The 11400-nt window shown below is 33.3% G+C and overlaps 3 protein-coding genes across 4 annotated transcripts; 2 read left to right on the forward strand and 1 right to left on the reverse strand.

Moving 5' to 3' along the window:
- Positions 1-1169: 1169 nt before the first annotated feature.
- On the reverse strand, positions 1170-6177 carry LOC142976045 (F-box/WD repeat-containing protein 9-like). The gene is made up of 6 exons (XM_076119249.1): positions 5991-6177; positions 5225-5373; positions 4837-5148; positions 4334-4602; positions 3454-3994; positions 1170-3214 (listed from the first exon to the last, which is right to left on the reverse strand). Exons 2-6 carry the CDS (start codon positions 5345-5347, stop codon positions 3131-3133), a joined length of 1329 nt encoding a protein of 442 aa, XP_075975364.1. The 5' UTR covers positions 5348-5373; positions 5991-6177; the 3' UTR covers positions 1170-3130.
- Positions 6178-6553: 376 nt separating this feature from the next.
- On the forward strand, positions 6554-7776 carry LOC142976055 (low molecular weight phosphotyrosine protein phosphatase-like). 2 transcript variants are annotated; one of them, XM_076119268.1, is made up of 5 exons: positions 6554-6664; positions 6772-6864; positions 6953-7140; positions 7393-7554; positions 7639-7776. In XM_076119268.1, the coding sequence occupies exons 2-5, from the start codon at positions 6825-6827 to the stop codon at positions 7720-7722; spliced, it is 474 nt and encodes a 157-aa protein (XP_075975383.1). In that variant the 5' UTR covers positions 6554-6664; positions 6772-6824; the 3' UTR covers positions 7723-7776. The 2 variants fall into 2 exon arrangements, with proteins under 2 accessions (XP_075975383.1, XP_075975375.1); XM_076119260.1 differs by having other exon boundaries at positions 6597-6679.
- Positions 7777-8077: 301 nt separating this feature from the next.
- LOC142976068 (low molecular weight phosphotyrosine protein phosphatase-like) lies at positions 8078-11399 on the forward strand. Its single transcript, XM_076119281.1, has 4 exons — positions 8078-8625; positions 8733-8920; positions 10500-10661; positions 11148-11399. The coding sequence occupies exons 1-4, from the start codon at positions 8586-8588 to the stop codon at positions 11229-11231; spliced, it is 474 nt and encodes a 157-aa protein (XP_075975396.1). The 5' UTR covers positions 8078-8585; the 3' UTR covers positions 11232-11399.
- The last annotated feature ends 1 nt before the right edge of the window (position 11400 follows it).

The following is an 11400-nucleotide window of genomic DNA, read 5'->3' on the forward strand; positions in this document are numbered from 1 at the left end:
CTCATTGACTGGCGAAATGTAGACGACAATTCTCTTTCTAATTCTGGTCTAGACGCTCTATGTCGATTGGTAAACAACTTATTAGGAACATTATAACATCAATCTACTGCAATAGTTCAGATTTTCTGACTTAATAACTGTAGAAAGTAGGTACCGTCCAAAGCTCGAAGCGTCCAAATAAGTAGTTTCCTTCTATGTTTATAACACGATAACGCGGAATGAAGTTAGGTACATAAGTATACTATCTTTTTAACACTCCAAATAGTATAAAATATACTCCAAAACTAAAGTCATGGACCGATTTCAATGATTGTTACATCAATCGAATTAACGGTGTCACAAAGAAAGAGAAGGAATACGTTGTCACTAGACATAAAAGCTTGTTTAAAACTGATGGTGGCATCCAGATATCAAGATAGAGGCGATATGATAATAATAGTTTTTTAACACACTCATATTTTAAAGTGGTAGGTACCTACCTACCTCGTTAGGCAGCTCAGCAGGCCCTACCTACCCCGTGCACCTATCTATCTATCTATCTAATCAGCCCGTATCCACCCACTGTTGAGTATAGGCCTCCCCCTCAGCACGCCACTTTATACGGTCCTCCGCTTGTCTCATCCAGTTTTATAATAGTAGTTTAGGATGTCGAATAAGCTCGAGTTAAAACAATTTGCTATCCGTCACACATGAGAAGGCTATAAATTGACTGAGTACCTTGAGTATTTATTAAGACATACAACATACATAACAGATTTTTTTTAAACTCAATTTGAGTGATGGCACCACGAGCGCGTGACACTTGAAAGCGATAATTATGTTACACATCATTGCACAGGTTTAATATTGATGCCGAACAAAATACACCGCGAATATCGCCACTGGACGATTTATAGAACAATTTTTAAGTAATCTATAAGTAATGCCTTTTAGTGATATAATATATTTAAAGACCTTTTTTCAGTTCTTCGAACCAGCAGCTGAACGTACAGCGCTCCCTCGTGTCAGAAAAATATGTTTATTTTTAACTTCTAGGGGACTCCCTAGAAGTTAACCTCCCTAGAAGTCAACCCACGTTGTGTAAACGTGGTTGGTGGGACTCCACCAACCACGTTTACACAACGTGAGGGTGGGACTCCCTAATACATAATTATTTATTATAAGGCTCGTATTAAAAATGAAACTTTTTTATAGCTTTGTAAAAAAACTTTGTTAAGGAAAATAAGTTTAAGAATAGGTACCTACCTATGTATAGAATAGGTACATGAGGATCATTAACATCATTTTTTTAGTTATAGCATTTAGGTCGTTACCTAACAAGTAACATAATAAAAATCTCGCTGTTTAGAATGGCCACACTCTGAGAACTCATCAAATTATCGTTAACGCCGCACAGTAACTTTTTTCATTTTAAGCTTAGCTAAAGCTGAGTAATTGGTGCAGAGGTGTGTTAACGGGTCCAAGTTCACACTCATCACTGGGTGTGGGCATCTAAGAGAGGCTCATGATCCTGCTATATCTTGATTATAATTTATACTCATAAGATAGGTAGCAGGTGCACATAACATCCAGGCCCTTGCACCCTCCCCATCTTTGCAGTTTCTCACGAAGGATTACATTATACCTAATTTCTATCAGCATGTGACCACTCTAGTATTAGTATAGCTACTTGTATAGTTGTGAATTTATTTTTAATGTATTAATAAAAAAAGATTTAAATACTCTTAGTATTATTTTTGTTCATAATATTTGCTCAAGTTTTGTTCAAGTTGCTTGTTTGTATCGATGGATAGCAAACAGACGACTGCTATGTAAATATTTTGCGTAAGACTAGGCATAGGTACGTAGAACTTTGTCAGAAAATTATTAACAACATATTAAATTACTTATTACATAAACACAACGATTTATTATATGAAGGTACTAGTTACAACATGCGTTTTATTTCTTTAGTTAGCAAGAACGCGGCTGCGAACAATACTATTTCTTTTTTGTACTTACGTCAACTTACCTACGTTATTAATTTCAGCATTAGTAGTTAGACAACGATAATATTAAGATAATAAATTGAAATTTTGCAATAGATGGAAATGCTAAAATGCAGATTTTAATAAAATGCGACTGAGTAATCAAAGTAGAATGCCTACTAATAATACAATAATCGAGATTCAAACGTGTAAGTTTTAAAGCATATAACACCTTTTAAAAGAAAACAGAATATATTAGCAATTCGCACAAGAGTTTCTGGTGTTCAGTACAATGCAGGGTATGTGTTATCAGGAACGAAATGCATTTGGTTTCTAGGTATACAACGTGCCGCTGCAATAAGCCATTGCAGCGGCACGTTGTATATGCGAAGTTATCAGCAATTTATCGTTATGTACTATAAAATTTATCTCGAGGTCAAAAGGCTTTCATTTTAATTTACATAAATAACTTGCCCATATTAATAAATACAATTGTTTAATAAGGTACATAAAGGTAGGCATCTGGCATATTTAACAATGTATATAAAATGGAATATTTGCTAGGTATGTGTTGTAAATATAAAAACAACAACAAACCCACTCTAAGCACGGTTTGTAGGAAAGTCTTATCACGGGTAACAAGATACAATCAATGTTTCTTGAAATTATTATGTAAAAATTATTAACACTTTGGTTAAAAAGGATATCGTGCTCGGAATAGCGACCATTATTATGAAAACATAATAATAAAGTCGTTTTATCGACAGTTAGGTGCTTTGTATAGTTAAAGCATTTTCTGGCAGTCAAAGTTTAATGCGTTAATCTCTGTACTTATGGGTGCTATGCCGTCAAGCTAAAACTCGTAATTTTTACCTAATGAGATGCTATACAACAGCAAGAATAATTAGCTGCATCCAAAATCGACCAAAGCACAACATATAAAAGCTTTATATCGTTAAAAAGACTCTAAGTAAGACATTAAGATATTTTAGTTACAAAACAATTTAGTATGGTTACAAAAGTTATTAAAATTCATAACTAGATATATATTATGTCTCGCCCATTAATTTATCAGACTTTGTTATCAAACAGCCAATGAAGCTAATTCCATAATTAGGATTCACAAATTCATCGATTTCGTTTCAATAAAGATCAAATCAGTCTCAATCGTATCTCTCTTTCGGCACCCAGAATTCCAATGCCGAGTCACAGGTTCCAATAACTAGAACCCCGTTCAAGTACCGCAACTGAAAATAAATGGGAGTAATTCTTAATGAATACAATCTGCACATAAATACAATTTTATAACCATATATCTTATAAGTAAGCATTTAAAAATGGAGAGCAGTTATTTAACTACATCTCAATGCGGTATTACGAAATATGTACATTAACTAGATCAAGAGAGCAATGGATCTAATTTTACCATGACATGTAACAAAAATCTTAAATATAATTAAAAATGAAAACTAAACATCATACACACCTGAGTTACATCAAATGTAGTACTCCTCACGTTAGTGTACTCTTGTGGTGGATAAGAATTATACAAAAACTTTATTTCACCCCTATCTGAACATACAATCATGTTTCCTTGATTTTGGTAACAGCCTGTTATTTTGCTAGATGGCTTTATTATTGGAGGTTCAGGCCAGATCTCATGTGTTCTTACATATGAATAATTCTCAGGATTGAATAAATGAAGGCAGCCTTTAGAATCACCAATGTACAATGCAGATGGACTCCAACTGATACAAACTGGGTAAGCTTTATCAGTAGGTATCTTTACATCACTCAGTAACAATTTTCCAGCCACTCTGTCCCATATTGCCATTGTTTTATCCTCACTCAATGATGCTACCATATTATTGAAAGTTTGTAGTACCAAGACTGGACCCTTGTGTGGTTTGTAAGAGTAAGAATGATTAGATCCTGCACGAACATCGAAAGACATTATCTTTTTCGAGTATAAGCCAGCCATTACTTCATTGCCAGTAGTCACAACAGACAAGGCTGACATACCGCACCTGTAAGATAAAATGTATGCTCATAATATACAAGTTTCTGCCCATTGAGCCATTATGCTTGGTGAAATTATTGACCAGGGTAAAAAGTATCCAATGTGTTAATCTGGGTTATAAGCTATCAGATTAACTGTCTCTGTGCTGCAGTTAGTAGCTAATGTAAGCTATCAGTGTACCAATTTCATTCAAAATCTGTACAGTCGACTTTTCGTGACAGAGTAACAAACAGACATACATTGTATAACAAACTTTCTGATTTACAATACAATAGGACTTAGCCTTTAGTATTACTAGACCTGTTATCAATTTATATTTTATTAATATTAATATTTGTGTACTTACTGAAATACTTGCTTCCTCTCCAAGCCCCTTTCAAGATCCCAAGCTTTAACAGTATTATCCCAAGATGCAGAATATATAGTAGAAGCAGAATCTATGCTATCAGCAGCAAGATCCCAGACCCAGCCAGTGTGGGCATCATGCCTAATGTGCTTAGGTTTAGCAACAGCAGTACTTGTCAGTGTATAACTTTGATCATGAGGAGCAATGTCTAGTACATTCCATAGTGCCATCCCTCTGTCCCTACCACCTGATACACAGACTTCACCATTCTGTAAAACAGGAAGAACAAGTTTAAGAGAATGTGCTAAAGATTGAACTTTTTTGCTTTAGAATATCAGGATAGAAAAGCTTATGCAACTTATAATTTGAACTCTTATTAACAATAAACTAATTTTATCCATTGTTTCCTTATGCAACAGACCAATTGTTTCAAAATTTAGATTATTGTAGATGCATACAAATGTTTTCAATTTTCTAATTTATTTTACATTAGCACTACTTACATTAACTAAGAGAACTGTATCAACTGAAGCAAAATGCACATCCTTCACAACTATGTGTTTCATTGTGTCTTTAACATGAGTCCATTTCTTGGTCTCTAGATCCATTTCAATACATACAGCTTCCCAGTCTATCTGTGTTTCCTCCCATAACTTCAACTGTGGTAATGTAGGGTAGGTACCATGAATTTTACTATGCACCCAATACTTCCAAAGACAGTCATCAGCTAAAATATCATTCAATCGTTGACATACTTTACTCAGGGTGTGTTTTAAAATCTGCACATCTAAGAATGAGCATATTTTTATAAGTATCTGTAAAACATTAGATGATATTTAATTCATAGAATATTATTTAAAAGAAATGTGAGGCTAATGGGACTGCTGTTACCTCCACAGGCATATCCAGTAAGGAGGGTTTAGTTGTATCAAATGTTGCAAGTGCATCACTGGAATCAGGTTCATCCTCAATGATTGAACACTTATCCTTGAGTGCCTGTAGAGCTTCACACATGGTAACTGCCTTCACACTTCACTGTGCTGTAACAGTTATTACATAACAAATGTAGATTAGTTTTTTTTTATTTAGATTTCGATTAATGATATTTTGAGAATGGTTCCTTAAAAAGTTAATGCAGCATGAATTATTAATATTTTGAAGAGTATCTAATTTAGAAAAGTAGAAATGGATAAATATTATATTATGTTTTAAAATATATAAAGCCCAACAAATAAGGTGTTTACTATCACTTTAATATAATTTAGTTTCATCCATATGGTTAACAATAGAACAGGATAGAATTAAATAGACTTTTACTAATTATTATACTTTGGAATTTTAAGTAATTACTGTTAAGAGTTTTTTTTTCGATTGCTGACAAATTTTGTATAATCACAACATTTATAGCTCTAATTTTGCTATAAAATCTTTTGTTCTATTTCTAACAGTCATGCAGAGATAATTTGTCTACATATAAGGAAGTGGTGCACACTTCACTGTGCCTACATCATTCACTTCAACTACATTAGATAAATTCATATTTTACGACTGAACGAGGATCTAAATTATTTCTTTTATACTTTTTTATTCATTATTATTTACAGGTAACAAAGACGTAAACAAATTTTAATTTATTTTATGCTATATATTTCATTACCGTTTATGGTAAGAAATTTAAACCGAAAGTAGCTTGTTGTATAGTTTTTATTAATTATTTTCCACTTTGTAATATTTTAAAATTTAAAATAAAACCACAACAAAACAGAAAAATACAAGTCACACAAAAATCAAAGAGAATGTAATTGTATTTTGTAATCACAAAAATATTCAAATGTCAGATTCTGTTATATTTCTTAAAACTGAATACGAGTCTTTTCAGTGAATCTGAAATAGGATCGTCTGATCGTCTACTTGCAAGATTTGGGTAGTTATGGTTCTCTTTTCCAGAATGTATTTGAATAATAAGTTAAAGTAAGTTAAGTAGCTTATGACTAGCTTTCGGAACAAAGTGCCTTCTCAAGCCTTCAAGATTGGTACATTGAGAAAAGCCAAACCAAACGATACATTATAAATAAATATCTTATACTAAACTAATACTGACTTAGGTGTTAAACTTCGTATTCACTATCCACCACACGAACAAATAGCAGGAGTTCCTGTTTTCCGTATAATAATATTGACACGATTGTTAACGGGAGTATTATAATTTTCGATGTAGGTACTAGTTCTTAGTTTTGCGCTCTTAGGATGGTTGACATCAGATGTTTTCTGTCAATGCTGTCAATTTGACAAGCAACAAATCACCGGCAGTATCCGTATTATATGAACTAAGTAATTGCGGACTTTGTTAGTTATTAATATTTACAGTAACTGGTTCTTAATATTTACATTTTAAGTGGCTAAGCGCTTGTCCTAAAATTTGAATTATTTAATTTCAGGATAGTTCATGCTCACTGGAAACTGTTATCAATAAAAACTGATAGGCGAAACCATGGCACAAGACAAGAAAAAAGCGCTGTTTATCTGCCTGGGTAATTACTTTGACATTGTTCAACTTATGCATTTATGTATAGATAACGTTCATACACTTAATTAATTTGTTATTATTATGATGAACAGGCAATATTTGTCGATCACCTATAGCAGAAGGTGTTTTTCAAAAAACTGTGAATGACCTGAACTTAGGTGATCAGTGGGAAATTGATAGTGCTGCAATTGGAGGCTGGCACGTGGGAAATCCTCCTGACTGGAGAGCACTTGATACAATGAAAAAGCATAATGTACCATATAACAATCAAGCTAGACAGGTACAAAACTTTAAGACTATGTATACAGAAGGAAAACGCTTTGGTTTCTACTTAGTTGATGAGATTTTCTTTTACATAACTCATAATATTTCTCTATGAGTAAGTAGGTGTCATCACATTATTATTTGATACTTTCGTTTCTTATAGTACTGCATTGAGTTATATCAACCTGTAGAATATAAATAAAAACTTATAAAGGTTTGGCTTACTCACCAGTCTCCTTTAATAATTTTTTTTAACAATATGTTTCAGATTGTCAAAGAGGATTTCAATCACTATGATTACATATTTGGCATGGATGAAGAAAATATGAGAGATCTAAATAGGAAAGCACCTAAGGGGAGTAAAGCTCAGCTTTTGCTTTTTGGGGAATTTGATCCACAAGGGGAGCGCATTATCAGAGACCCTTACTATGTATGTGTATATTTTATTTATTTATAAATGGTCTAACAATCAGGATGAATGATTGATTTAAATGATATTTGCTTCATCTTTCAGGATAGTGATGCAAAGGGTTTTGAGAAATGTTATGAGCAGTCAGTCAGATGTTCCAAAGGTTTCCTGGAAAGCTTGACGAAATAAAATAATGACTTTTAATAATTAGTTCTGTAAATAAAACCAACACCTATGTCTATATTTCTTTAATTTTTATTTATAGTCCCTTTTATTAGATGCTATATTCCACCACCTACACTGTTTATATTCACACTTTTGCAGAATTATTTTAATTAACATGCAAATTATTTGCATGTTAATTAAAATAATTCATAACAGTCAACATTTGACCTGAATGTATTAACATTAAGGATTAATATTTGTTTTAGATTAACACTAGCTGACCCGGCAAACGTTGTTTTGCCATTAAAATTAAATAAAAAAACATTGTCCAGCGGACAAAATTGTGAATCTAAACCTAGTCTTCTACTTTAAGAGAACTGGTCTAGTACTTTAAGAGAAGTTCAGTGACATACACACTTACAGAAGAATTATATATATAAAGATAGGGACAGTCAAGGTTATAGCGGTTTAACTTACTAAACTTAGCCATAAACTTGTTTGTTGCGAGTTTGCGAATGAAGTGAATGTGTGTTGCCAATGTAATACTGGAAGCCCATAATAATATGGTCGTTTGAGAGTTTCGAAACATCGAAACCAAACAATAAAGATGAGTCACCATAGAGACTGACGCAAAATGCTTGCATTAGCAGTGTGACCTGGACATAGGTATCGCGACGCAATTTCAAAATCAATAGCAATATACTTATTTACCCTAAATTATGGGAAAAGTCATAGGTGGACGACCCTGATATAAGGAAATTTCTCTAAAGTATGCGTAACTTCATGATACAAGATCCAACTTGATTCAAGACATTCGAAGTTTTTACTCCCCATAAAGAAGTCGCCTTTCACCGTCGGTGCACAGCGGTTTCATAAAATACATTATTATGGAGCAAGACAAGAAGAAAATACTTTTCGTCTGTTATGGTAAGTAGGTACCTACCTACCTATAGAAAAGTGTCCTATATTTGTTTTCATTTTGCTGAGTTAGGTACGTAGTTAAATTTTGCTGATATTTGTTATTCTATTTACAGGAAACAGTTGTCGATCACCTATAGCAGAAGGTGTGTTTCGAAAAACTGTGAATAAAATGAACATTGGTGATCAATGGGAAATTGATAGTGCTGCTTTAGGAGATTATCATGTGGGGAAACCCCCCACCTGGAGAGCCATGGATACTTTGAAGAAACATGATGTGCGGTACAATGGCATTGCACGGCAGGTATTTACAGTTCATAATATTTATATAGTTAATATGTCAGTGTAAATAGCCATTTCCATGTTAATTAAATGTTGGAATATATTACGTGTTGTTAGGCAGGCGGTTGTTCTAAAGAAAGAGGTAGGGGGAAAGTGCCACCCTTCGTACAGAGGGACCTTTCGTACAGTGTGCCTAACTCCGGTCCTAGAAATGTTAGCGTTGTCGTAGTAGTGTGCGGAGATTGCATTTACAACCTCCATCCTCCATACGGAATGCAGCCACCGTCCTGTTGAGGACGTCACCGGTGCAAGTCGTAACGTGTTTTTAGGCACAGTTAGCAATATTTACCTAACATTTCAAACCAATTGTTCTGATGTGTTATTAGTTTTGTTTGTATAAGTAGTTTGATTTAATTGATGAGTGAACATTCAAGTTTCATATTTAAGATTTGTTTTGTTTGAATATTTGACCGTTTATTTTATTTAAGAAAAGGTTTACTAGCAGCATGGGGCACTTTCGTACAAGTTTACGTGGGGAGCATTGGTATATACTGCACTATACTGGAAAAATACCTCATGATATGATTTTTATAACAAATATTATGGTTAATAATATATTTACAGGGGTATTCCGTTAAATTAACATAAACATGTCTAGGTGCAATTGATATAATCAAAATATCCAAAATAAGCATATTTTATATGAAATTTTTGGATTTTCCTTAAGTTACATGTTGAATACTACAAGTATGTCTATAATTAATCAAACGGAGACTAATTCATACAATAATTAATGTGATTATTGTATTATAATAACTGCAAGACCTAATATTGCATAATCTGTATAAAACGGATAATTATTATAATGTTATGATTAGGTAAAAAGCCTTTTTTATTTAATTGTACGAACGGTCCCTACTATGTAGGTACGAAGGCACCCTAAGTCCTGTACGAATGTACCCCTGCTATGGGGCACTTTCGTACAATTCCCATTTTTAAGAAAAATCGCTGTTACTAAGTAGGTCACGTTTGCCTTTTTTCAGAATTATCTAAGTTTTATTTATACTTTAGGATATCTATCATGAAATAGTACTAAAAAAGTCCAATAATATCTGATATTTTTTTTATATAAGCCATAAAAAAAAGTGTACGAAGGGTGCCACTCTTACCCTTTGTTCCTGGTTTACTTACGATCACACATTCCCATATTCCACAATAATAACATTACTTGTAGTATTCATAGGTAAATAAAATTGATAGCCAGGCTCAGAAAAAATGTGCTAATCACACAAATATTTGTCCTGAGTGGGATTCGAACCCACTACATACGGCGCTTTGGTTTTTCCGGCGAAATGACTGTGCCGGCAAAATGAGGGCGATCGCGATAATCACTGTGCCAAACATGCAGTTTTTATTTTGTCCTCATTGGCGCATAACATGTTATTGGAAAAACCCCATCGATTCGATGACGAAACCTTTTATAACGTTGTGCAATGCTAGCTTTTTAACTTACCTACTGACAGACATTATATGAAACAAGCAAATTGTATAAAATTAATTTGTGCTACAGAAACGACATTCTAAATAATAACGTTTTTCAGATCGTCATAGAGGATTTTTACTACTTCGATTATATATTTGGAATGGATGAATATAATATGAGTGAACTCAATGACCTGGCTCCTGAAGGAAGCAAAGCTAAGCTTTCACTTTTTGGTGAATTTGATCCTCAAGGGGAACGCATTATCAGAGACCCTTATTTTGTAAGTAATCAATGATGATGTTTAATTTCTAGACCATCTACCTATCTATATTATCTATATTAATATTATAAAGCTGAAGAGATTGTTTGTTTGTTTGAACGCGCTAATCTCAGGAACTACTGGTCCGATTAGAAAAAATATTTCACTGTTAGATGGCCCATTAATCGAGGAAGGCTATATATCATCACGCTACAACTATTAGGAGAGGAGTAGTAACGAAAAATGTTACAAAAACGGGGTAAATTATGACCCATTCTCTCTTCCGTGACGCAAGCGAAGTTGCACGGGTCAGCTAGTTTTATGATATTTCCTGCTTCCAAAACTGAGAAGAGTTACCTGTTTTTGAGTGAGTTTTCCTGTATCTGATTATACCTGTTATAGCTATTATACTCAGATACAGGTAAGTACCTATCTTCTTACAAATTTCATATAATTATCGCAAATATAAGATTTAAAAAAAATGCATTGTGATTATTTAACTTGCAGGATAATCACTCCAAGGGTTTTGAAAAATGTTACGAGCAGACAGTAAGGTGTTCCAAAGGATTTCTGGACAGTTTGCCAAAATAGTTAGATACTTAATTATTATAAGGTAATTTAGGGAATAATGATATGCACTATACCGGCCTGTTAATTTTAGATATAGCCAGGTATCTCTACAAATGTATTTATTAAAAGAATGATGTTTGTATTAATATTTTTCTAAAAATATATGTACCTATCTGGGTTGATAAAATGA

Source organism: Anticarsia gemmatalis, chromosome 1 (genome assembly GCF_050436995.1).
Source record: "Anticarsia gemmatalis isolate Benzon Research Colony breed Stoneville strain chromosome 1, ilAntGemm2 primary, whole genome shotgun sequence".
NCBI lineage: Eukaryota > Metazoa > Arthropoda > Insecta > Lepidoptera > Erebidae > Anticarsia > Anticarsia gemmatalis.

Coding starts and splice junctions, on each gene's coding strand:
- LOC142976055 (XM_076119268.1), top strand. CDS start 6,825: ATGGCACAAGACAAGAAAAAAGCGCTGTTTATCTGCCTGG. Junction 6,865..6,952: donor AGCGCTGTTTATCTGCCTGG/GTAATTACTTTG, acceptor TATGATGAACAG/GCAATATTTGTCGATCACCT. Junction 7,141..7,392: donor ATAACAATCAAGCTAGACAG/GTACAAAACTTT, acceptor AATATGTTTCAG/ATTGTCAAAGAGGATTTCAA.
- LOC142976045 (XM_076119249.1), bottom strand. CDS start 5,347: ATGTGTGAAGCTCTACAGGCACTCAAGGATAAGTGTTCAATCATTGAG. Junction 5,149..5,224: donor TACTGGATATGCCTGTGGAG/GTAACAGCAGTC, acceptor AATGTTTTACAG/ATACTTATAAAAATATGCTC. Junction 4,603..4,836: donor ATACAGTTCTCTTAGTTAAT/GTAAGTAGTGCT, acceptor CCTGTTTTACAG/AATGGTGAAGTCTGTGTATC.
- LOC142976068 (XM_076119281.1), top strand. CDS start 8,586: ATGGAGCAAGACAAGAAGAAAATACTTTTCGTCTGTTATG. Junction 8,921..10,499: donor ACAATGGCATTGCACGGCAG/GTATTTACAGTT, acceptor AACGTTTTTCAG/ATCGTCATAGAGGATTTTTA. Junction 10,662..11,147: donor TTATCAGAGACCCTTATTTT/GTAAGTAATCAA, acceptor TTTAACTTGCAG/GATAATCACTCCAAGGGTTT.